The sequence below is a fragment of the Telmatherina bonti genome (assembly GCF_933228915.1).
Source record: "Telmatherina bonti genome assembly, chromosome: 14".
NCBI classification, from domain to species: domain Eukaryota; kingdom Metazoa; phylum Chordata; class Actinopteri; order Atheriniformes; family Telmatherinidae; genus Telmatherina; species Telmatherina bonti.
The window spans coordinates 10,659,364-10,686,161 of NC_136612.1; the positions used below are offsets into that span (position 1 = coordinate 10,659,364).

Here is a 26,798-nt window from a genome sequence, read left to right on the forward strand (position 1 = left end):
GACCCCGGACGTTACATCTGGGGATGTGTAAATGCAGAAAAAGTGTTTCCATTTCTGTTTTGCAAAATACTTTTTATGTCAACAGGTCTGAAAAAAACCACATCATGAGAGCATTAGAATTTATTCAGAGATATTTAAACGTGTTTTTTCTAAATGTAGCCGTTTCTATCAACCGTTTTTTAGTACGATATTTAGGTTTTGTGTGATGGAAACACAGTTATTAATAACAAATACAGGCTTCTGTTGTTTTCCTCACAGCTAGTTTATCGTCTTGTTCTTCTAGGAAATGATAAAATAATTTTAATCAGGAATCAGATATTGATCAGAGACACGTTTTAATCTCTCGCTGGGAGGCGGGTAGAAACTCTTCATGGCTTTCCGTCTTTGGCTGTGGCGTCTCTTCGTCATCGTTTTCTGCACGTGGATTTCTTTTCTAACTCAGGATGAACTCAGAGCTTCTTTTTTCTTTTCTTTTGCAGCATAAACAAACAATGTGGAAAATCATGTTTGTTTTTGCCACCATGTGAGCAGTTTCACATCACAGATGGCGTGCAGAGACAAAATCGTCCATATTTCACCTCCAAATTGTTTGCAGTTTTGTGTTTTTTGTTCACTTTGCTCCTGATGTGTAAAGGCCTTAAACATAAAGGCAAGTCTGTCAGCCGCACACAGAGACTGCAATCCTGCTCTTCTCTCGCTGTATTATCGGCTTTATAAAGACCTTTTCATGGCAACATATGCAAGTTCTTTCAGGGTAAAAGACAGCTCTAGTTTCTCATGTTAAAATGTCCTGTAAGACATCTTTAACCCAACAGAGTCCAGCGTGACAACTCATGTTGACAGCAGGAAGCAGGAGGTCACCCTGCAGTCAGTTTACCACATTACATGCTAATAAATGGTAAATATTCCTCAAAAATGTTGTTACTGTTTTTGTTAAAAGGACGAATAAAGAGCTCATATTAATGAAATTGGACTTTTCCAACCATTTTTTGGTGAGTTGGGTCTTTGAAAGTTAACCGTTCCCTAAAATTCCTTCATTTTGCAACACAACCATAAACAATGGAGCAACGTGCCTTTATCTGCTACACAACTGGGATGTGCACGTTAACGTCTGAACTTGAACCTTTTTACAGTTAAATGAAAGTAAAGCAACACGTTGAATCGACTGGTAAACTTGAACGATCTGGTGGGATCTGTGCTAAACAGCCGGTGAAATGAACCATTTTCTGGCATCAAGAGCTGCTAGAAATTCTAAAACACTGAATGATTAATATCCTGTGGAGTAATTAGTTATTCCAATAGCCGCATGTCCATTCCTGCCTTTCTTCTTGTTTTGTCAACAAGACTGGACACTGGATTATAATTATTCCTACGTGTTAGCAGCACCGGGCCCCATTATGCATGAGGGATGGGGGGGGGGGGGGGGGGGGGGGGGGGGGGGGGGGGCGCAGTCGCTCTAACACATCCATGTAAACGGAGAGGAGAGGCGAAAGGAAGGTCAGCCATGGCAGACTGGCATTCTTGGCAGTCCTGGCCGATCATTAGCAAGGAGAGAGCTGAGAGGATGGGGGAGACGGAAACAAAGAGGGAGAGATGGAGGAGGAGAGCTCTGATTCCAGGTCAGTGTTGCTTTTCATGCTGCTTTCTCTGCACGTGTGTGTCCGCTTATCTGGACCTTGAAGGACGCATGGGGAGAAAGTTTGAACTGCAAACAACAAAGACGGCGTGTTTGTGTGTTCGTGACTTTTTCATGTTTGCTTTCCTTCATGCAAATATGTCATTGTTTGCTGTGAGCGGCCTTTGTGTGCAAGTTGCAGCGCAGGCTTGTACTTTGCTCCAACGCCGTTTACTGCAGGAAGGACCGACTTTCTCCCTTAAACTCCACTCATTTTTCTGTTTTTTACTTGGAAAAAAGTTTCTGACTTCTAAAGAGCAAAGCGACAAGACAGATTTATTACATTACTTTAAAACCCTGAATAACAATTATAACAAGGAATTATTAAAAAACATATTTTGCAGCCATTTTCTGAGTTAACTGCATTTTAGATGGATATAATACAGATGGGTAAACTGGTCTGCTGAAATAATTAGATGATTGAATTGGAACAATAAATGTTATATCCATTAAATTAAATTTAATTTAATTTAATTTAATTTAAGTTAAGTTAATTTAATAAAAAAGAATTAACTCAAATTACATAAAAGAAAAATGTAAAAGAAAAAAGTTATTGTAATGTTTTAATTAAATTATAATTAAAATTTGTAAATTAGTAATTAAAAGTAATTAAAAATAGTAATATATATATAAAAAAAAAACTAAATATAGTTCCATAACAGCTGATTAGCTTTTTCTTTCCCATAATGCAACAGACTTTGCTTCATGTAAATCCCCTCAGAAATGCTGTGGACACCGTTGCAGCTCAGCAGCGTTACAGATGCTGAATTTTACTCCTCTGATAGCATTCTGGATTACTTTCTTCATGTTTACTATAAAGGAGTTTAGTTTTTCCCAGGATAAAGGAGTTTATCTTTCTGCAAAAGTATTCGGATTTCCTCATCCTCTATGTTTGAGTGAAAAAGCTTTTTCAGGGGATTTTCATGCCTGTGTGTGCAGACATCACAGCAGACTGATTCAACGCCATGAAAGTTGTGTTCAGTGTGTTTTTTCATATTATCCAGCGTGCATTTTTAAAGAGGTGACATTCTCTGAGATTTTGCATCAAAATGGTTATTTGGAAACTTGATAATGATTCTAGGACTAGCGCTAGGTCTAACATTGGCATTATGATGATTATGTCTTCAGCACAAAGACTCATCTTTGCTTGGAAAGACTTAAAGCTTGTTTATGCTTCCGTACGTACGTAACGGCGGACGTCTGTGTCCGACGCTGTTGTACGTCCTGCTCTCACCTCGACTTGAATCTTTTACGTTGCCATGGTTACTACGTCAGTTCATCCAGCAGGGGGCGGTGCTGAGTTCAGAGGTCGCGGCAATGCAGCGCGATGAACTTATAAACTGTTTTGAGACGGTTGTGAACCATTTGCTGTTACCAACTTCTTCCGTGTTCTTTCAGGAGCTTTTTATTTGACGTCTTTTTGTTCCTTTCACTGGTTGCGTGTCCGTTGCTACATGACTCAACGCTGCGCCTGCGATTGCTCGTGGTGTTGCTTTATTTTCTGTGATGGATAGCTAAACTCCATCAAACTAGACCAAAATGTGCACATAACCAATGCAGAACATGGACAAGACAGTCCGTTCTTCTGCACATTTTTCCTGTTTCATTTATTTATTTTCACGCAAACTGAAAATAGCGGCTACTCGGGTCGTGACGATATGCTTTCGTCCCAATTCGATACAATTCTGTCTTTTTGTGCTGATTTGGTTTAAATTACAGTTCCCCTGATTCTTTGATATTGCTGATTTTTGTAGACTAAAAACAAAAATGTACTTTTTTTTTTTTTTTTTTTTCAACCTACACAGTAGCTAAACCTGCTATAATGCACTGGACAAGTAAAGAGATCAATAAAAACAACAAAAATTAAGAAAAAAAATATAATGGATTATTTTTATCAATTTTAAAAAGATTTATTTTAACAAAATAAAATATATTTTAAAATTGTGAAGCAAATAATCCCAATAGTTTGTTTTTGGTTTTTTTTTTCGATTGGATGTCCTTCCCCCTTTCTGCTACCATGTTTCACAGTGAAAAAGGAATACCTTAGAAGCTACCAGCTTGTAAAACAGGGTCCTAACACTTCTTCTGTGTTTATTGTAAAGGGGCTTTCTGGGTGGAAGCTCTTTTTATGCCCAACCATGACACCCTCACCTGTCACCAGTTGTTATGCTGATTAGGAAATCTACCAGGATGATGTTATTATGTAAACGTTGCTGCCTGTAGCTTCTCTCCGAGCTTTTTTAGAGCGTATTGGTGGCATTAAACTCTCATGTTGCTTATTGAGGTAAAATAATCACGTTGTTTCTTCATCTTTAATTAGGAGGATTAGAAGAACCACATGACACTGACAAACTGATTTATGACAGTATGTTACCTGTCATGCCTGGTTGGTCACATGGGGAAGCGGTTAAATTCACTTTCAAAGAAGATTTTAGTGATATGAAGTCAGATAAAAGTCAAAGATGCCCACTAAGATGCGAACCATGCTTAATAATAACACAGTTGTAAACAGGCTTCCTCCCACAGCCACATGAATTCATTCCCATAAACTGCCGACACACACATCCACACACTCCCATCGATGGGCAATTACAGATAGAGGCAGCCATACATAGTCAATGAAAGCAGGGAAACAATGAAGAGACAGAGCAGATGATTGCTGTAAATAAAAGCCTGAAAGTGGAGCGAGGGAAGAGCGGAGGAGGACCGGGCGCTGCTGGCACACAGCGACACGGCGAGTGGAAGTAAGAAGAAAAGAGGGAAGAGTCTGGAGGAGGAAAAGACTTTCATTTGAAATGCAGCTCCTCCTTTTTGTGTCAGCCTTGAAATATTAACAAGAACATTCAGACGTGCTTCTTCCCTTCGTGTTCAGAGCCGTTTGGCAGACGACAGGAGTTCTTATTAAAAACTAAATGTCAGATTCCACTTCCATCTGGTGAAGCTGGGGGTCGTGGTGAGTCCATAATGACCTCTTCACTTTCATCCTCTGGATTTCACCGGCTGGCTTTCCTTTCTGCTGCTTAGTAATAACTACAATATGAAACAAAATCATGCAAATAAACCCTGAATGTCGGTAGTGGACGAACCCTAAAAGCATGTCTACTCTGGGTGTTTTCTTCTCCATAACTAAGCAGCACACTTTTATCTGTCCTAAACATCTAGAAATGCATCCTAAAAGGGCAAAACTCAGTTACAGGCAGTTCAGTCACAGATATCCAATCAGCCAATCGCATGGTAGCATGTAGACACGATGAAGACGACTTGCTGAAGTTCAAACTGAGCATCAGGATGAAGAAGAAAAGAGATTCATGACTCTGAACGCAGCATTGTGGTTAGTCTGAGTCTTTACTGGCATTTTCACACAACAATGTTTAGAGTTTACAGACATGAAGGAGAGAAAATATCCAGCTAGCAGCAGTAGTCTGGAATGGACAGACTGGTGAGAGAGGACAGAAAGACAAGACCAGTAAGTACTGGTTCCCACCAAGACATGCAGAACATCATCTCTGAACCAAGCTGCAACCTCCGGCGGTTTAAAGTGAAGCCTATGCAGAAGTGTATAAAACTGCAGTTCCCCCTTCATCCACTAGGGGCTGCAAAACAGAGCAAATCTCCATAGACTCCCATGTTAAAAAGGCCAACTTCACAGCAGAAATAAACATGTTTACAGCCTGGTACAAAAATCCATTTCAGGTTTAATAGGTCAGGTTTACCTTCATGACAACTGTGGGGGGAGGTAATTTTTTTCTAACTCCTCCGTTTTAAAGTAATTTAATTTGAAGTTTGGCACATGTAGGGGCGTGTCCTTTTGATTGACAGGTACCGATCTCCCGCTTCAAGTAAGAAGAACGTAGAACAACCACGGTTTTCAGCCGGTCAACAACGTGACTTAGCTTTAGCCCGCTTACCTCCGTTAGCTGGTTAGCTCCTGTTATCTCAGAGTTAGCTCGGTTAGCCTTTAGCTACAGAAAGCTCGGAGTTCGCTAGATGTCAATCATCCACCATGACGCTCATGGCTCCCCTCTCAGCTCCACCTCTTTACCCATATTTGTATTTTCCGGGTGAGACGACGCGCATGCCGCTGCCAAGATGGCGACGGTAGGAACCGCCCACCGAGCTTCACTTCAGCTCTTCAGAAACCTACGGGTGACGTCACAGAGGCTCCGCCCATCTCTTTATATACAGTCTATTCTCTGAACACACAACACGTCCAGCCTGGAAGCAGATGGTCTCCAGCAGCAGAAGACCACACCGGGTTTCCTCCTGTCAGTAAGAACAGGAAACTGAGGCTACAATTCACACAGACTCACCAGAACTGGACAATAGAAGATGGAGAAACTGGTCTGACGAGTCTCCAGTTCAGCTCCACATTCACATGGTAGGATCAGAATCTGCTGGAAACATCATGACAACATGGATCCATCATTAGGATCAATGGGGTCTCCTTTCCATGTCCATCCCTTCCTGAGCACAGTGTAGCATCTTCTGATGGAAACTTCCAGCAGGATGATGCACCATGTCACAAAGCTCACATCATCTCCACCATGAAGATGAGTTCACTGTCCTCCAACGGCCTCCACAGTCACCAGATCTCAGTCCAGCAGAGCAGCTTTGGGACGTGGAGGAACAGGAGATTCTCATCATGATGTGCAGCAACTGTGTGATGCTTCATGTCAACATGTGGTTCTCTTGGTCCAATCAGGGTGTAATTCCCAGTTCTCAGTGAGCTGGTTTGCAGCATGTGTGAAGCGGTTGGGATGGGAACCAGCAACTCCAAAGTAGAAAAGGGTTGGGGTACCCTCTCTGGGTTAGGGATGAGATCCTGCCCCAAGTGGAGTTTAGGTATGTCAGGGTCTTGTTCACAAATGAGGGAAAGGTGGAACAGGAGGGTGATTGGAGATGAAGCTCATGATCTGCCAATCTATGTTCCTACCCTCACATACAATCATGAAGTCTGTTTATGAGCATCCAGGAGACCCCCCAATCACTCACACACACACACACACACACACACACATACACACATACAGATGAGCCAGATGATGAGGCTCAGACATATGGATAGGATGCCTCCTGGATGCTTCCCTGGGGAATCTTTCTGGGCACCTCCCACAGGGAGGAGACCCTAGAGAATACCAGGAAATACTGGGAGTACTGTGTCTCACAGGAACCCCCCTTGGGACTCGACCACAGATCAGGGATGGTTAGATGCCTCCTGCTTCATTCTCACTTCATAACTATCGAGGTTGGACGTGGCGTCACACTTTATAAAAGGAACAACAGTAAACTTTACAGCTTGGTTGAATATTCAGTATCGTCCAAATCGTTGCTGTTTGTAGCTCCAATCACAGCTCAGCTTTTCCACCAGAAGCTCCGTTTTCTGCACCGTGGAGGTGTTTTATGAGGTTTCCATCAGCCTCAGCTGAAGTTGCCTCTGAACAGCAAATACCAGCTGGATTATTAGTTAAACTGATGTTTTAGTGTTTACATTGTGATTCTGCTGGCGCGTGGTATACCGTCAGACCCACACTGACTAACACAAGACATTGTCAAGAAGCTCCACAGTGGGACACGGTCGTGTTCCAGGACTCGGCCTGCGGCGCGTCCACCAACACTCATTATCTAGTTTGTACTGAAATCATCTTAACCCAGAAAGTCCTAATCGTTTTACCTCGCCAAGCCTTGTAATGCGCTTCACTGCTGTGACTTTAGCAGCTGATACGATGCAGCAGCTGATGCTGCTTTGCATGACGTGCATGAGAGGTGCATGAGATGCTTACAGCTGCAGGCATATCACATCCAGTCACAGTCAGCATCGTCTCATTGCAGCTGTTCCTACCAGTTCCGGTATGTGGAGCCTCATTTTCCTTCAGAGTAGACGGACAAACCTCTGCTGCATGACCTGAATTGTGCCTCTACACACAGAAATAGTTTTTTTCTTGCTGTGTTGTTTGTTTTGGACAGAAAAGAAAAGGAAACTGATTACATTAGTTTCATGGTGGAAACGCTCCATTTGAACGCTGTCAAGCCAAGTGACATGTATAGCACATCCCGTCTTCCAGACATTTCACATCACTTTATGGTGAAAACTGCTCAAAATCCTGTTGAACATAACTTCATATTTTCCTTCTGCTGTAATGAATGTTGGTTTAAAGCAGGCTTCTTCATACGGCGGCCCGCGGCCCAGAACCAACTTCTATGTGGCCCAGATGATGTAAAAGAATAAAGATATCAATCAAGAACCTTCAGTCATTCCTACGCTGGTTAAGTAACCTACAATCCTATTGTGCAGAGCATGAATGCAACACTTGGTTGCCTAGCAACATAAACCCCAGTGTTGTTGTGTTTTGAAGTTGTAAGAGTAGCGCTAGCTAGCATGTCGCTCTCTGTCCCTAACATAGACTGTATATAAAGAGATGGGCGGAGCCTCTGTGACGTCACCAATAGGTTTCTGAAGAGCTGAAGTGAAGCTCGGTGGGCGGTTCCTACCATCACCATCTTGGCAGCATCATGCGTGTCGTCCTGCCCAGAAAATACAAATATGGGCAAAGAGGTGGAGCTGAGAGGGGGCTGTGAGCGTCATGGTGGATGATTGACATCGAGCGAACTCCGAACTTTCCGTAGCTAAGAGCTAACCGAGCTAACCATGAGATAACGGGAGCTAACCAGCTAACGGCGGGAAGCGGGCTAAAGCTAAGTCACGTTGTTAACCGGCTGAAAACTGAGGTTGTTCTACGTTCTTCTGACTTGAAGTGGGATATCGGGTACCTATCAATCAAAAGGATACTCCCCTAAATATGCCGAACTTCAAGATTAAATTACTTTAAAACACGCGAGTTAGAAAAAAATTCACTGCCCCCACAGTTTTCATGAAGGTAAACCTGACCTATTAAACCAAAAATGGATTTTTGTACCAGGCTGTAAACATGTTTATTTCTGCTGTGAAGTTGGTCTTTTTAACATGGAAGTCTATGGGGATTTGCTCTGTTTTAGAGCCCCCAGTGGATGAAGAAGGAACTGCAGTTTTATGCACTTCCGCTTTTAACTGCCAGAGGTTGCCGCTTGGTCCCAGCACAAAACTGACAACAAAAACCACAGATTTATCCCTGTCAGGCGCCAAACTAATGTGTTTAATCTGCAATGAGTGTGTTGCAGTGCTTAGAGATTATAACGTGAGGAGGCGCCACATGGAGAAGTTTATTTGGATTTGACCTTTTTATGTTAAAAGTTAGGAGAAAAAAAAGGCTCTGACTGGAATTTTCATTATTTTATTTTGTGCATTCGTCCGTGTCATATGGGACTGAATTTAAAATAGAAAAATTAATATACTACTTATTTTTCAAAATCTAAATGTGTCTTTTTATTTATTTATTTATTTTTACTGATATATTTTCTCGTTCTTTATTTACTGGCTCTGATCATTTTTTTATTTGAAATTCTGGCCCACCTGAACATCTAAATGAGTATTCCTGGTTTTAAGACCTCATATTAAAAAACTTGGACTTTTCTGACCAGTTTTTCATGTGTCGGGTCATGAAGGGTTAAGTGGACTGGACAGTAAAGAAAGATGTTGGAATTTGAGGCATTAGGTGGAGGAAGTGAAGGGAGGCTCGTTCCTGGGGGGACTGGAGTGGGTTGCAGGGAAACTCAGCTGATCGTGCTGCACTTCTCCTAATCTGCTTGGATTTCGGCCATTCCCCGCCTGCTCTTACAAAGCTTGTTTGCATTAACGCTACACACAACTAAGAAGGTATTTATTGTACTAGCTTGACCATGTGCACGGCAGCACATGGCTGTACTTATCAGGTGAGGACTCAGATGTTTCATGGTTAAAAATAGCATTTCGACGTGCACAGATTCAGTTTAGCATCGAGGTCCTCTGTTAGCCACTGGTTAAAGGACCAGAAGAGCTGAGCTGCCTGCACTAAAACCTCTGATTCAGTCTCACATGGCGAACTTCGATCTGATGTGGTTTGGTTTGGTTTCTTGAGGCAAGCCAACTTTATTTACAAAGCATGTTCCGAACTGAACAAAGTGCTGGACATTAGATAATCAACATATTCAAACATAACACAGTAAAACAGAAAACAATACAATATAAAACCATAGAATATACAACAATGAAACAATAAAAACAATAAAAACAAACTCATTCTGGGTGGGATGCCAGTTAGAATTGGTGGGTCCTAAGAAGGGATTAAAAACTGGACAGTGATGAAGCCTGTCTGACCTGCCGTGGCAAAGAGTTCCACAGAACTGGTCCCGCCACAGAAAAGGTCCAGTCTGAGCCTCCTCCGTCTTCTCAGGACCTGCAGGATCAGCTGATCTGACTGGACGGCCCAGGAAGGGGAGTACATGTGTAGCAGTGCTTTAGACAAGCCTTAAACCAGGAGTGTCTCCCTCAAGGGCCCCAATTCTGTGCTTTTTCCATGTATCCCTGCTCCAACACACCTGAATTTAGTTAATCCATCCTCCTGCAGAACTCCAATGGCTTTTGGGTCCGTTTAATGTGAACCAGCTGTGTTGGAGCAGGGATACATGGAAGACCTGCAGGGCAGCGACCCTGCAGGACCGACTTTGGACACGCTTGCCTGAAAACCTTTTCATTTGTTCCATTTGCCCTCCTCATTTATTCATCACCAGGAACACATTGACTGATATTTACACATCTTAACACACCTCCCGTCGACCACTGAAGCAGAAATATTTCCACGAAGCAACAGAAGTGAATGAAAGAGAACCGAATCCTGATACTTCACAACACACACTGTGTTTTATGTCTTTCAGACTCTCAGGGTCACCTCACAAGAACAGAACAATCAGAACATTTTATACCAACAACATACAGAGCAACAGATGGATCAGTATTTCAGAGGTTTAAAAGAAAAGTAGGATTTTCATGATTTGTGATTTTTGTACGGTGGAATAGTGGTTACAGCAAGAAGGTCCCTGGTTCGATCCTCAGCTGGGGGAAGGTTCAAACGGTGGCCTATCTGTGTGGAGGTTGCAGATTCTCCCCGTGTATGCGTGGCTTCCTCCCACCGTCCAAAGACATGCATGTTAGGTCGATTGGTTTCTCTAAATTGCCCGTAAGAGTGAGTGTGAGCATTAGTGGTTGTTTGTGTGGCCCTGCGATGGACTGGCAAGCTGTCCAGGGTGTACCCTGCCTTCCGCCCACAGACTGCTGGGATAGGCTCCAGTTTCCCCGCAACGCTTCATTGGACCAAGCGGTTTGGATAATGGAGGCTTGTAAGTACCCAGGTCAGAAGGTCATAAATAGAGATGGACATAGAGACGTCTTTGGCAGGAGAATGAGAACGATGACAGAGTTGTTGTGTCTGATGGTTCCAGCCGAAGCTGAGAGAAGTTATATAAACACAAAACACGTCTTCATCGGTTTCCCATGAAGAAACACCAGCAAACAGTTCTATGAACCAGACTGATTAAAAACACTGTTGGCCACCAGGAAACTGGCCGCCATGCCAGTTGGCCAGTTTGTCGCTGTGTATCCTGTACCAGCGAATCCAGAAGTGACGAGACGTGACCAGGATGGAGGACAGTTAACTTTCAGCCCAGTTGTGCATGCGTTAGCTAGTTACATATGACTGTTGATCAGATCAAGCTCTTACTGAGCCGTTTGCCAGTTTTTAATGTAACTCGTTTTCATATGACCCTGTCTGACCACTGCCAGCCTTTAATACTTGATAGGACTAAAAGACCCCATTGTTGCAGACATGCATCGTGAGTTCCAGTTGTCCTCAGAACTTCAGAGCAATTTTTGCTGGAAATGAAGTGATTTCATTTTTCCCTGAACTTGAGCCAGATTTCCAGATGCGCTCAGGACGGTTTCTAGTCCAAAACTCCAAGTTTATTTTGTGTTTATAGTGTCAACGGCGCGTTATCGATCAAAATGAAGTGGAAATGTTTGTCGGTGTCGCGCACCGTCTGTTAAGATACTCACTGATTGGCTGCTTTGGAGGCATCCAGTTTCCTCAAGTTGGTATAACTGGAACTAGTGGTGTCATTACTACCTGGTGATGACATCACCCGATCCAACTCGGCAACTCGCTTTGTTGTGAGATGTGCAGTTTGAACAAGTCTACAGATGGAGATAAGAGTTGAGCAACATAAACATTACATGTCTCAGAATAATTAGGCGGGTAGAGAGGACAGACAGACCTCAGGACTGGAAAAGTAGGATTTTAGTATTAAACTTAGGCCGGTAAAGGTTCAGTTCATGCTGCAGCTCTTCTGTAGGGGTGAGAAAACAGAGGTAGGAATCTTAAAATTACTTCTAGAGAAGAATGCAGAAGTTAACGTATTGATGGAGATGTGGAAGATGGAGGATCTGTAAGGGGTTACCGTGAGGATCCGGAAGTTCAGTCACACAGGAGCTGTGAACAAAAAAGAGTTTATTTAAGAAATTCAGGACGAGGCTAAGTGGCAGAGGACCAGTCCAGGGACAAGAGCCGCTGTGAGAGTCCAGGTTCTCGAGACAAGGTCAGGGAGGAGGCATGAGGTCAAGATTATATTGCAGATGAAGTACTTAACCAGGACAACAGGCGAGGCTCGGGGGTCCAGAGACAAGGCAAGGGTCTGTGTCCAGAAAATCCAAGAGGCAGGAGGTGTCCGTCATGGGCAAGGCGAGGCGAGGAATCCAGGGACATGAAGAGGCGGGTCGCCCACAGGAGACAATCCGTAGGACGCTGGACAACAACTAGACATTGGTCTGCTGATAATCTGGCAGAGGGGAAGAGACTGGAGAGTGGTCAAAGAGGCTATGAGTCAGGACAGAATGGGCGGAAGACCAGGTGGACTGAATGAAACTGATGAGCACAGAGAACACAGCAGAGGCAATCTGGTGGACCGAGTTCCAACTGATGAGTGCCGGCAGGTCAGGCAAGAAAAACATGACAGGATCCCTGTAGGAGAGCAACTGGAGGAAAGCTGGAATGCAAACTGGAAAGGAAAACTAAGATCAAGAACAAAATCAGGCAGGGAATTCCTACACGTCCAGTGTTCCTCTCAATTACATACAGGGAAGACCAACCTGATCCAAAATCCAGATGGGACCGTCCAGGATCAGAGTAGTGATAAAGCCACAACAAGGGAAGCAAAAACAAACCAGGCTGTGATATGCAGGTGCAAAACTCACAGAAACCACAGAGGCTGAAGTGCCTGGAAACAAACAGGCAATGTGGCAACGAGAAGTGAAATAACGGCTGCTAAATACTGAGCAGCGAAGGCAAAGTGATGCTAAATACTGAGCAGCGAAGGCAAAGTGATGCTAAATACTGAGCAGCGAAGGCAAAGTGATGCTAAATACTGAGCAGCGAAGGCAAAGTGATGCTAAATACTGAGCAGCGAAGGCAAAGTGATGCTAAATACTGAGCAGCGAAGGCAAAGTGATGCTAAATACTGAGCAGCGAAGGCAAAGTGATGCTAAATACTGAGCAGCGAAGGCAAAGTGATGCTAAATACTGAGCAGCGAAGGCAAAGTGATGCTAAATACTGAGCAGCGAAGGCAAAGTGATGCTAAATACTGAGCAGAACAGGTGAAGTGCTTCCATAATCAGTGCACTTCAGAGGAAGCTGGAAGAATACAGATGAAACCGTAACAGCTTGATGGCATCTGCTTACAACACAATATATATAACAGATTTACTAAAAGAAACATGTAAATATCTGAACACACCATATATATATATATATATATATATACATATATATATATATATATATATATATATATATATATATATATATATATATATATATATATATATATATGCTGCTTATGTATGATAAATGGGTGATATTTGGGATGCCAGAAGGACAGAGTTCATCTGATCTCTCACACTTTGATGCCATCTACTGTCGCATGCGGAGAAGTGGAGCTCAGCCACTCACGTCATTCATTACTGTTCACAGCCGGGAAGCAGTACAAACAGAAATACTATAACCACTACTACTACTATGAATAATAATAATAATAATAATAGGATTAATTAATAAAAATTAATAGGATTAATGAATAGGATTAATTATTAAAAATGACAAATACTACTACTACTACTATTACTACTACTACTACTAATAATAATGATGAAAATAATTATTATTATATTAATATTGATAAATATCACTACTACTATTACTATTACTACTACTATTAATAATTATAATAATAATAATTATTATTATTATAATTATAATCATAATTCATTAACCTCCACATTCCGGCTTCCTCCCACTGTCCAAAGACATGCATGTTAGGTTAACTGGTTACTCTAAATTGCCCCTAGGTGTGAGCGTGAGTGGTTGTTTGTCTCTGTGTGGCCCTGCGATGGACTGGCGAGCTGTCCAGGGTGTACCCTGCCTTTCAACTCAGTTTAGGTTATTTTGGTTGTACCAAATCATGATATAACTGACACTAGGGTCACGTGATGCACAGAGGTTAAAACTCTCCAAAATGCATCAATTCTCCTTGATTGCAGACAAGCTTTAAACAGACGTAGTGTGACGGTAGGTGGAAGTGGGCTTCACCACTTGTTTTTTTCAGTACTGAGTTGATTTATTTGAAATTTGTTTCTCCAAAAGAAAACGGTCTTATCTGGACAAGTGAATGTGGACACTGACGGAGCTGAAAAATGACTGAGAACAATATTTTCCTTTAAAATAACATTCGGACGATCATAAAGCAGGGTTAGAATGCGCTCTGGCGCTCATAATGGAGGATTCAAGGACTGCTTTTATTTTATTTTTCTGTCTATTGCAGGTTCATTAGCAATAAAAACGTTAAAGCTATACAGTCCTCTTTGCTTAAAGAACCATTTGTGCTCAACACAGAAGACGGATACACAGACTGACGGGCAGTTCCATGTCTTGCGTTGGCTAGGTACGCAATATGGGAGGGGAACGCTGGGGCACCAAAGCTCAGCCCACCCCAGAGCAGCCTGTTTACCCGCCATGGAGCCGGCGGCCACTGGCTGCCTCACCCCTCTGATGCAATGAAACCCCAACCACTGACCCACCCACACCACCCATCCCACGAACCCCCCAGAGCGACGAGGCCACACTCCTCCACCCACACTAGTTGATGGCGCTGATCACAGGGGACCAGTGGGAGTGTAACTCAGCTAATGGCCCCTTTGAGGAGGCAGAAATCGTCTCTATACCGGTGTGATCTAATCAAAGATTTCTGAACTGGGTGTTCAGATTTGTTTTACTTTTCCATTTCACAAGGATGGTTTTCTTTACGATATTTGAGCTAGAGAGGGTTAAGTTTGCAGAATTAAACCTTGTGCTAATTTCACCCAAGTGACCCAGTAGGCACAGTGTGGGGTGTGCAGGGTTTGACAGATCTTTACACACCTGAAGCCAGAATCTCTGGACAGGTGGGAAAGACCATGAGACGTGATAGTAGCTGTCAGTTGTGTTGTCAGTAAAATGTGAACACATATTTGATTGTGACAGACCCATCAAACACCCTTTGTCCTGTACAATGAGCTATATGTAGAATGTTTTAGTTGAATGTTTGAATTTTTAGTCATTTTAAATGTGTTTAGACATATTTGTGAGCATGTATTTCTATTAATGTTCCTGGATAAGTCTGCAGGCTGCACGGTGGTGTAGTGGTTAGCACTGATGCAAGAAGGACTGCCTCAAGTCTCGGCTGGGGGGGCGTTTGAACGGTGGTCTTTATGTGTGGATATTTTCCCCATGTATATGTGGCTTCTCTCTGGGTTCTCCGGCTTCCTCCCACTGTCAAAAGACATGCATGTTAGGTTAACTGGTCACTCTATATTCTCCCTAGGAGTAATTGTGTGTGTGTTAATCGTTGTTTGTCTCTCTGTGTGGTCCTGTGATGGACTGGTGACCTGTCCAGGTGTACTTGCCTTTCACCCGATGATTGCTGGGAAAGACTCCAGCTTCCTGCGTCCCTTAATTGGACTAAGCCGTTAAGAAAATAGATGGATGGATAAGTCTGCTTCTCATTTTGATGTTGGTAGAGAGATGGAGTCTTTTTGTTTCGATAATAATCCAAGAATTTTGGGCATTAGAATTGAAGAATTCTACTGTACTGATAGGTATCTCCGAGTTTAAAGAGGTGCTATGATGGTATTTGGAGTTTTCTGAGCTTTCTACAGTATTACAGTGTTGAATCCTCATCAGACATGTGAACGACACTGTTTTTTATCACCTAAACGCATGTTTGAGTTTGAGTTTGAGTTCCAGCACTCTCTCCATTCAGTTTCCATGGCGACGAAAAACGCGTCGTTTTAGAGAGTTTTTTCTACATGTAAACTGTTAAGCTTATATTTGATATTTAACTGGTTCAGGAGTCATTTTGCGTCACCAAAGAACATTATGTTGTGATCGACTGGAAATCTGGGTGATATTCATATGATGCAAATGAAGAGAGTGGGTTAAAACATACTGGAGCTTGTAAAAAAAAAAAAAAAAAAAGCTGCATCAATTGGAAACACATATGGCGGGTGTGACAGAAATAATCGTGACTAATCGACTAATCAAAAAAATAATTTACAGATTAGTCGACCATTAAAGGGGTGCTATGATGGTATTTGGAGTCTTCTGAGCTTTCTACAGTGTTACAGTGTTGAATCCTCATCAGACATGTGAAGGACACTTTTTTTTATCACCTAAACACATGTTTGAGTTTGAGTTTGAGTTCCAGCACTCTCTTCGTTCGGTTTCCATGGCGACGAAAAACACGTTGTTTTAGAGAGTTTTTTCTACGTGGAAATCCTTGTGACGTCCCGGGGGATAAGGTTCGGTGATTGGTTACCTTCTACTGGTTAACAAGGGCATGTACAAATACATCAGGCGGGTGGAAAACGTGGGATAAAGTTATTTCCAACGATGGCTGGTGAGTTTACCAAAGAGAGACATCCTGCTGCATTCGTTGCTGTGGGTTGCTGTTTTCCACTTCGTTTTCAGGCTCTGATTCAGGTTCCAACATGTAGGGCTGGATGCTATGTGTTGACATTGTAGTTTGTGTTTTTTTTTTTATTGAGTTCATATTAGCCTAATCCTTCTGTTTATGAGATATTACAATGACGGTGAAAGCAGGTGCGGTGCGCGCTCCCGATGTAGTGCAGTGGCGGGAGGCGGGGCTTAATGCGGAAGAGTCTCAATCCACTCGTTTTGCCCGCAGGCTGATCTGACAGCCTACGGAGAGGGTCGGTCTGAAGTAAATAAAGCCATTTGTGACAATAACTCCATCAATCCCAGCCCTTCTGGGCTCAGAAATAAAAATAAATTAGCCTGAAATGCACATAATAGTTCCACTTCAATTGATCAGGGGTGTATTTCTTTTCTTTTTAGTCAAATGATAAAAATGCAGAGTATTTACTCTGCGGATGAGTTTATCACTTTGCAGTGCCTGAAACTGCCCACTCACAAACAATCATCATTCATTGATTTTTATTTTTTTTTTATCACTTGAACAACTTCTGTCACACTAAAAATACCTGAAAGTTAAAAAAAAAAAAAAAAAAGGCTGTTTGGTCACCTTTACAATGAGGCATATCCAGTAATCATGGTATAATTAGAGCCACTTTAACTAGTCCGAAGCTTAAATCAATAAGCAAGGTAGTAATTTTGACATTACTATTATTAATAATAACAATAATCATAATCATAATCATCATATTAACAATAAATAAATACAGTCTTTCAGGCTTGTAGGTGAATTTTGTATGCATAGCAACGAAATTGTAAGTAATATAATTTTTAATCTTGCATAAAAAAAGTCTTGATGATTTTCTTAGCTGTAAGTGAAACTTATTTGCCTTTAAAGCTGTGCACATTTGACATGTAGCTGTAACCTTTGGATCATGAAAAAGCTTGAAAAGCACCCCTGAAAACAGCAGAAAACAATTAAGACCAGATTCCTGTTGGAGTTCTTGTAAGTAGCTTATAGTAAATTAGATTTGGCTGTAATAGATGCAGGACTGTTGCAGCGAATGGAGGACACAGAGGTTGTATTGTAGAAGCCAAGAGACCCTGAAGTGCATGCCAGGGGCCTTCCACATGAGATACACTGTTATCTGTCAAGACCCTCGTTCAAGAACTAACGTTGTTTGATCGCATCTGAAAATATAGCCCAGACTTAATGTTGTCATCACTCAGCTCAGACTGAAAGATTTGCAAACAAGCATCTCGTACGTCGGCCATCTTTATCCTCTTCAACTTCTCTGTTAAGCTTGTTGAGTTACTATTTGTGTTCCCACTCAGCTGGACGAGGGATTCAAGGTGACTAACTTGTCTGTTAATGAATAGATCAAGTGCTTTCCAAAAGCAGCAGCCAAACTTCTGACTCCTCTCTTAAGTCCAGCTGGCCTCGTACTCAGAGCGATTCAAGACGAGGGGGGTGCGTGGTTTCAGCGCCGATGGCTGACGTCTGCTGCTGTAAGGGTATTATGTCACTCGCTGCCAGCCGCACTCGGCATTAACACATTGTTGTGGTTAACTGAATTATCCTGTCTGGTGTAGAAACACTAAGTCTCTCTGCAGAGTGAGTTAATTACTGCCACCGAGGAGGTTGCTTCAGTTTGTGTGTTCTTAGTTAGAAAGTGATGGAAGAGGTTGCATGAAAATTTAACCACAAGTGGGCCATGGCCTAACTGAGATGTGATTAACTTTTGATGTGAATCTGGATCCAGAATGTTTTATTTAGACCTGGTAGTGCAGTCCTGTCCCATCCTGCGCTTGTTCTAAATGGTAACATGCAGTATTTCTGCTCCAGCAGATTTTTTTTTTTTTATATATATACTAAATATGTCCTAAAGAGTGTAAAGACTGCATGTTGGGATGGGACCGCCATTGTGTACCAGTGCTTTGGGCTGTGTCCTAATGTGCACACTACTACCTTCATAGTGCTTTATATAGTGCTTACTCCATTTTCTAGGGGTGTCAGAATGTCCAGAGAGAAAAAAGCAGCTTAAAATGACCTACAATGCATCTTGGTCACTAGACGGGTCAATATGGACAACAATGCATTGCGGGCAGGACCTCGAAGTGACACAAACGTCAAAGCAGGTTAAAAAGAAAACTATTGATCATTCATTTTATATACCTATTTGTTTAATAATTATGCAACAAACAAAGAATAAAATACAATATAAGGAAACAAAAAAAAATTTCACGAGTTTGGATTAGATTTGGAACAACGCATGGTGGTTGCTGTGGTGACAGTCAGGCGAAAATAGTTATGTGCCCGAAACGCCAACAGGGTGAGTTCACTATGTAGTGTGCTATATAGTGTAGTAAATGAGGGGTTAAGGAATAGTGTGGACATTCAGACACAGCATTGGTTTAGTTTGGCTGAAAGGTTGGTCAAGGTTGAGTAAATATGGTGGAGGAGGGAGATTAGGGGAGAAAAGAAAGATAAAGGACAGAACTAGAAGCACTTGGGGAGCTCAGATTCCCACCAAGCGATTCGCTGGTTCTACATTACACATAGAACTGTGCAAAAGTTGAATAGCACAATAATAACTGATAATGGAGACACTTACATTTAGAAAAACCTTTCAAATATCGCTAAAAGGTTTTTATGCTCTCATTAGGGTGTTTTGTCAGATATGCTGATATCGACGTACATCGCAAAAGTTCAATGGAAACACTTTTTTTTGCACTTAAACATCATCGGATGTGATGTGGGGGGGTCATGTGACCAGTTCTTTAGAAGTAAAGCTGGTTTCTGGATTACTTTTGTTTACTGATGAAGAAGACAGCAACTGAGATATCTGCTCCAAAACTCTCCAATGGCATCATACATCTATGTAGTATCTGCTCCAAAAATCTCCATCCCTCTCAGAGTCTCACGGACAGGAAGAGATTTTATGAGAATTACGACCGTATTTAATGTATTTACCTGCTAATGCCAATGATTCTGGAAATTATTTTTAGAGAGAAGCTCTGATGGCAAAATTCTCCCCAACAGCAAAGCCTCCTTAAATAAATACTTGTATCCAGGTGGTGATCCAGATCACCCCTAAATCTAATCACTCATTCCTTATTATATGTCTGAGGTTTCCTGAAAATTGAAACAAAAACTGTCCACAACATCTTGAATGATGTCGCTAAAAGACAGACCAGTGCCACCAATACGACCTCCACCTTGCCAGCAGGAGCTTTGCCAATCCACATCCATTGCATTTCCATCCAATCATACATCTATAACAGAGTCATGGTCGGGATAAAAACTGCTCTGACTGCAGCTGGGAGGAGGGACTGCTGACTGCAGGAGGGGCATGTGCAGCAATGCTGTTTTTTTTTAAATAAATGAAAAATACCTGCTTTCGCGTCACTCTCCAGGACTCGCTAATAACAGCAGAAGTTACTCATTTTTCCACTAGAAGTGTCTGAAAACTGGCTAGCTATAGCGAATTTGTCGCTAAGTTGGCAGCACTGTCCACCACTACTATAATCCCCATTATAATGTTTGTAATGTATAATGGTTTTTTCTTTTCTTTTTATTTAAAAAAAAGCAACAACAAACTTTCATTCACTTCCAGTCACTTCCAGCCCATGTTCATTATTGATATGCTAGTTTTAGGATGCTAGTAAACACAGTAAACCGTTACACCTGCAGGTTATTATTATCACAGTATGTTTCTGTTTCTTACCGTGTCTTTTCTCCGCCCTTTCCAGCTTCCTGCGCCGCCCATCATGCTCGTGTCTGCCGGCCTGTACCCTCGGTCACCATTGGTTGACAGCTGAAGCAGCAGCCAGTGAATGCTGAGCAGGCCGACGGGCCTCCTTGTCCTGTGATTGGCCACCGGATGGGACTGAGGCTGAATGGAGCCAACGTACATCATGCAGGACAGCAGCTCATCAGATAGGGATGAAAAAGGGTGAGATGACGTCGCGTGCTGATGGTTGTTGGAGTAGGGATACATAAAAAAAAACCCTGTGGGATTGTGGCCCTTAAGGACTGGAGCTGGACCCGGCCTTAAGGAAGGTCAACACAAGTCTCAATGACTACGGTCATGGGGGTGAATACTTTCACAAGGCTTTTTACAAGGATGAATTAATAAAGATGAGGCAATATATGGTATGTAGTAGCATGAGTAAATTGTCATTATTATGGGGCTGAATGAGTACACAAGTGCTTTAAAGCCCCACTACTGAACTTTACTTCCTGCGGTGCCCCGTCAAGACACTTGGTTCTTCACCTACCTTTGTCTCTTCTCTGAGAGCTCTCCAGTCAGTAAAAGTCACTCTGATGTTGACTCTTGTCCCATAGTTGCTAGTGTGTTCTGGTGCATTAAAATGTGTCAGAAGCACATTTTTAAGGTCAGAAAGGGCCAAGGGCCCTACAACTGTTGTCCCTGGACCCCTGGGACCTGTTCTCTTCGGACACATTCACATCAGCCTTTTTTATTTGAATCTGAGTCCATTTGCCCATAAAGTCCTCTTTGTTTGTGGAAATGTAAACGTGCCAAATGAATTTTGAATCAGACCAAAGAAACAGACTCGGTCCACCTACAAATGCAGGTCTCGGCCCGTTTGGAGCAGACCAAATACAAGAAGCGGACTACAAAGAAGTCACTTCCTGTGTTTGATGAAGCATTGCATTGTGGGTAAATAAATAGCGATTGCATTAAGGATATGCTGCTTCATCTGGTGTTCATACTGCATCCATTGTTGCAATGTATTTCTGCAGGATACTTAAATAAGACAAGAACAAAAAAACAAAAGAGTGATGCAGGTGCAGCGCCACCTTTGGTGGGGATGGGGATATATTATTCTAAAGGCTAAGCTCGTTTGAGCAAAGTGCAGCATGAACACGATCTCGCTTCGCATGGATACACCCCCCTACCACTGAACCGAGTCCCCAACCGGACTGAGTCAAGAGGACTCCTCCTCCTGATGTTACTGCACCATTAGACTGTGGGGAGGCTTTGGCTTGGTCTGCCTGCTTCTGTGTAGGTGCATGGCTGTTTCTGTTGTAGAGTTGCTGGGATTCATGCTCTGGGGTAGCTGCTGGTCATTTGTGTGTTGGGGGCCCACTGGTCTGCCTGTAAGTTTTGCAGGGATACAGTCACATTTGCACGAGGACACTACTCTGTCCTCATATTTTGCACCTACGTTCACTAACTTGCATGATTACACAGTCACTTTGTTTTCTTGTGGGTTTAATCACCCGTAGCTATGACTATATTTTTGATAATTTCTTGCTGGTTTTGTGTTTGTTGTTGATTCACGATTTTCTTGACCCTTCTTTTTATTGTTTGCTTACTACATGTAAAGGCTAGTTTCCACCAAAGGGTGCAAGTCAGGTTGGGGGCAGGACTCATTTTTTGCTTTTCCATACTCAAACTAGGGAAGGGTACCAAAATGTCCGACTCGGCCCGTCCTACTCTTTGAAAAGAGGCTTTAGAGATATTTTCTGTTAGAAAACCTCTGTCTGGTTTTCTGTTTTGATAGAACAGATGTTGCTGTTGCTTTTCATCTCTAGTTTATCTTCTTTTTCTTCTCTTTACTCTCCTTTTTTGTCCCCTTTCTCACGTCCTCCCCGTCCTTTTGTTTTGCTCTGACAGGTTAAATGATATCATATGGCTGGATTTCACGTGAGATCACATCTGTCTCAGTATTTCTGTGTTGCAGGAGGAAATGGTCAGCATAGCTCATTCCAGACCAGAATGTGTTGGATGTGTATTAATCAGCGTAGAATGACTTGTGTTTGCATTGTTTCTAAGTCTTTCCAGTCATGTAGAACTGATGGAGGTAACTTCAGACTTCCTTGTAAAGTTGTAAAAAAAGAGATAGTGAACCAGGGGTTTGTAAAAAGATGCTGAGGAAACTGGCTTGCCAACCTTTAGGATCAAAAGAAGTTTCAGTGAAGACTTGTTTAAAGGTTTGTAAAGTTTGACATTTTCCTCTGGGAAAAAATACAGTATTATTCATTCAATTCATTTCAAATCACGTCATTTCAGTCGCTTAGGGTCACTCTATTTGTAATTCTGATACGGGACATTAAAAGCCGTAGCTGCTTTCTGGTTGTATGAACATAGATCGACTGGTAGATCAAGAGTTTCACCTTTCGGCGCAGCTCCTTCTTCACAACAACAGCAGGGTCGGCATCACTGCAGACACATATCAACTCCCTGCTACATTCCTGATTGTGAACAAAACCTCTGAATACTTAAACTCCTCCACTTAAAGCAGGATCTCACCCCAAACCAAACATGGTATTCCAACCTTTTCCAGCTCAATACCATGGTCTCTGATTTAGAGGTACTGAGTCTGATCTGGACCTTCTCACACTCAGCTGCAAACCACAGAGTTGGAGATCACGGCCTGATCAAGAGATCAATCAGTCATGATCAATTAAATTCAGTTTAATTAAACTTTATTTATATATCGTCAAATCACGGCAATGGGATCTCAGGATGCTTTACAGACAGAGAAATAAACATAATGATCAATTGGTCCAAGAAAACCACATGTTGACACAAAGCATCACACAGTGTCAACATCTGGTTGTCTGCTGTGGTGGAACAGGAGATTCTCTTAATGATGGGAAACTCCCGTTCCACCACATCCCAATCTGGTAGATCTGGTGACTGTGGAGGCCGTTGGAGGACAGTGAACTCATCGTCATGGTGATGTGAGCTTTGTGACATGGTGCATCATCCTGCTGGAAGTTTCCATCAGAAGATGCTACACTGTGCTCAGAAAGGGATGGACATGGTCAGCAGCAGGACTCAGGTAGGCTGTGGAGGTTAAACCAGGTCATGTTGGTACTAAGAGGACCAAAGTGGGACAAGAACCCCCCCACCCTCACACCACCAGCCTGAAGCGTTGATCCTGACGACAGGATGGATCCATGTTGTCATGATGTTTCCAGCAGATTCTGATCCTACCATGTGAATGTGGAGCTGAACTGGAGACTCATCAGACCAGTTTCTCCATCTTCTATTGTCCAGTTCTGGTGAGTCTGTGTGAATTGTAGCCTCAGTTTCCTGTTCTTACTGACAGGAGGGAACCCGCTGTGGTCTTCTGCTGCTGGAGACCATCTGCTTCCAGGCTGGACGGGTTGTGAGTTCAGAGATGATGTTCTGCAGATCTGGGTTGGAACCAGTGCTTACTGGTCTTCCTGTTGTCTTTCTGTCCTCTCCAACCAGTCTGTCCAGTCCAGACAACTGCTGCTAGCTGGATATTTTCTCTCCTTAATGTCTTTAAACTCTAAAGATGGTTTTGTGTGAAAATCCCATTAAATACTCAGACCAACAACCATGCCACGTTCAAAGTCACATGAATCTCTTTTCTTCCTCATCCTGATGCTCAGTTTGTGTCACGAAAGCAGTGGAGATGTGGTGTGGACCCAATTGCAGAGATGAGGGAAGCCAGTATGCAGAACTCAGACAGATTTATTCCAGGACAAGATGAGGGCAAATCTAACAAACTAACAAAATGAACCAACAAACACAACTGAAACAGAGGGGTATAAATACACTGGAACAAAACGAGACCCAGGTGAAACCAATGAATAGGAAATCAATGACGCTAAACAAGAACCAAGAGAACTAAACAGGAAAAAAAACTACAAAATAAAACAGGAAACCAGAAACTAAGGCACTGAACAAAACCACATCATGACAGTTTGAACGTCGTCTTCATCACGTCTGCATGACTCAGCATGTTAAGTCGCTGCCATCAGATTGGCTGATCAGATACCTGTGTTAACAGGTGGACCTGATAAAGTCGCTGTTGGGTTTGTAAAGAAATACTTTTTCCATCTCAGCCATCAAACTTCATGCTTCTGCTGTAAATAAACACACATTCTGTGTGTAACTGTGCGTCTGTGCAGTGAGTATGTTTGTATGTGTGGATTAGGAGCATGGAGGGCAGATGGGACCACAGGAAGCAGAGGACGGCTCAGGACACCTCATCAACAGGGGATTTTAGCCGCGTGTCACTGCGCATGTGTGTTTCACACACTGTGTCACTGAGCATTCACGTGTTCTTGTGAGAGCAGCCTCATGCTCTGAGCCTTCCCCGCTTTGATTTCTGAGTCACACAGCATTCCTCACACAACAGCACACACACACACACACACACATTGCTCCATGTAGCCCGCAGTCAGGAGCTGAAATAGAAATAATGTGTGTTTGTTTGTGTCAGAATTAACTCGGAATATTTCTGGAGACGGTCGGCTTTCAACAAAGCAATTCAATTAACATCTAAATAGAAGGATTGCAAGCGAGTGTGTGTGTGTGTGTGTGTGTGTGTAAGCTTGTAGAGGCTTCACTTCATTTTGCAAATGAGAGGATTGTATTTTTGTGCTTGGAGGAGAATACTGAGGTGTGTGTCGGCTTGTTTCACTGGCAGAAAAATGCTAAATGTCCTGATAAGTTCTAAACAACATGAAGATGTTTCAATCGCTGCTTTTTGAGCCGTTTGAAGGAAAAACACGGCGATGAGACAGATAGCTAGACGGATAAATTGTTGATCAGATGTAAGTGCATGTGCACGTCACGGTGTCCGCGGCTGAGTGGGTTCAGGAGTCTGATGGTTCTAAGTCTGTGCACTTCAGTAATGTGGCTTCTGGCAGGAAATCAGGATTTTCATGCACATTACTGACGTGCGCCTGCTCATAAAAGGAGCTGAAGTCTCTGTCATGTGTTTCTGGATTTATTTATGACAGTGCTTCCCCGACCTTTTGGCTTGGTAGCGTGTGTGTGTGTGTGTGTGTGGGGGGGGGGGGGGTTATTTACATGTTCGTACGCACACATTTCCATGTCAGCGTCATAGTTCTGACCACCTGAACCGACGCATCCCCATAACACAAACAAAGATGTAAATGATAAAAGTTTTCTGCTTGACTGGAAAATAATTTATCCATCCATCCATCCATCCATCTTCTGCCGCTTATCCGGGGTCGGGTCGCGGGGGCAGCAGCCTAAGCAGGGAAGCCCAGACTTCCCTCTCCCCAGCCACATTTGCCAACTCTGCGGGGGGGATCCCGAGGCGTTCCCAGGCCAGCTGAGAGATGTAATCCCTCCAGCGTGTCCTGGGTCTTCCCCGGGGTCTCCTCCCCGAGGGACGTGCCTGGAACACCTCACCAGGGAGGTCCAGGAGGCATCCTGACCAGATGCCCGAGCCACCTCAACTGGTTCCTCTCGATGCGAAGGAGCAGCGGCTCTACTCTGAACCCCTCCCGGATGACCGAGCTCCTCACCCTATCTCTAAGGGAGAGCCCGGCCACCCTGCGGAGGAAACCCATTTCAGCCGCCTGTATACGAGATCTCGTTCTTTCGGTCACGACCCACAGCTCATGACCATAGGTGAGGGTAGGAACGTAGATCGACTGATAAATCGAGAGCTTCGCCTTCTGGCTCAGCTCCTTCTTCACCACGACGGACCGGCGCAGAGCCCGCATTACTGCAGACGCCGCACCGATCCGTCTGTCGATCTCACGCTCCATCCTTCCCTCACTCGTGAACAAGACCCCGAGATATTTAAACTCCTCCACTTGAGGCAGGACCTGACTCCCGACCCGGAGAGGGCAATCCACCCTATTCCGGCTGAGGACCATGGTCTCAGATTTTGAGGTGCTGATTCCCATCCCAGCCGCTTCACACTCGGCCGCGAATCGCTCAAGCGAGAGCTGGAGATCACGACCAGATGAAGCCAACAGGACCACGTCATCCGCAAAAAGCAGGGACCCAATCCTGAGGCCACCAAGTCGGATCCCCTCAACCCCTCGGCTGCGCCTAGAAATTCTGTCCATATAAGTTATGAACAGAATTGGTGATAAAGGGCAGCCTTGGCGGAGTCCAACCCTCACCGGAAACGAATCCGACTTACTACCGGCAATGCGGACCAAGCTCTGACACCTGTCGTACAGGGACCGGACAGCTCGTACAAGGGGGTCCGGTACCCCATACTCCCGGAGTACCCCCCACAGGAGCCCCCGGGGGACACGGTCGAATGCCTTCTCCAGGTCCACAAAGCACATGTAGACTGGTTGGGCAAACTCCCATGCCCCCTCCAGGACCCCAGAGAGGGTATAGAGCTGGTCCACTGTTCCGCGACCAGGACGAAAACCACACTGCTCCTCCTCAATCCGGGATTCCACTATCCGGCG

General features: G+C 43.4%; 1 protein-coding gene across 1 annotated transcript in view; it reads left to right on the forward strand.

The window, feature by feature from the left end:
• Positions 1 to 26,798, forward strand: part of LOC306764927 (thyroid hormone receptor alpha) — a gene marked incomplete at its 3' end in the record, with an annotated part of 81,936 nt that overhangs the window by 10,514 nt on the left and 44,624 nt on the right. The window contains exon 2 of the mRNA XM_079252229.1: positions 20,354 to 20,556. Coding sequence (XP_079108355.1) covers positions 20,501 to 20,556 — 56 coding nt within the window. The 5' untranslated portion in view covers positions 20,354 to 20,500. The remainder of the gene's footprint in view (positions 1 to 20,353; positions 20,557 to 26,798) is intronic.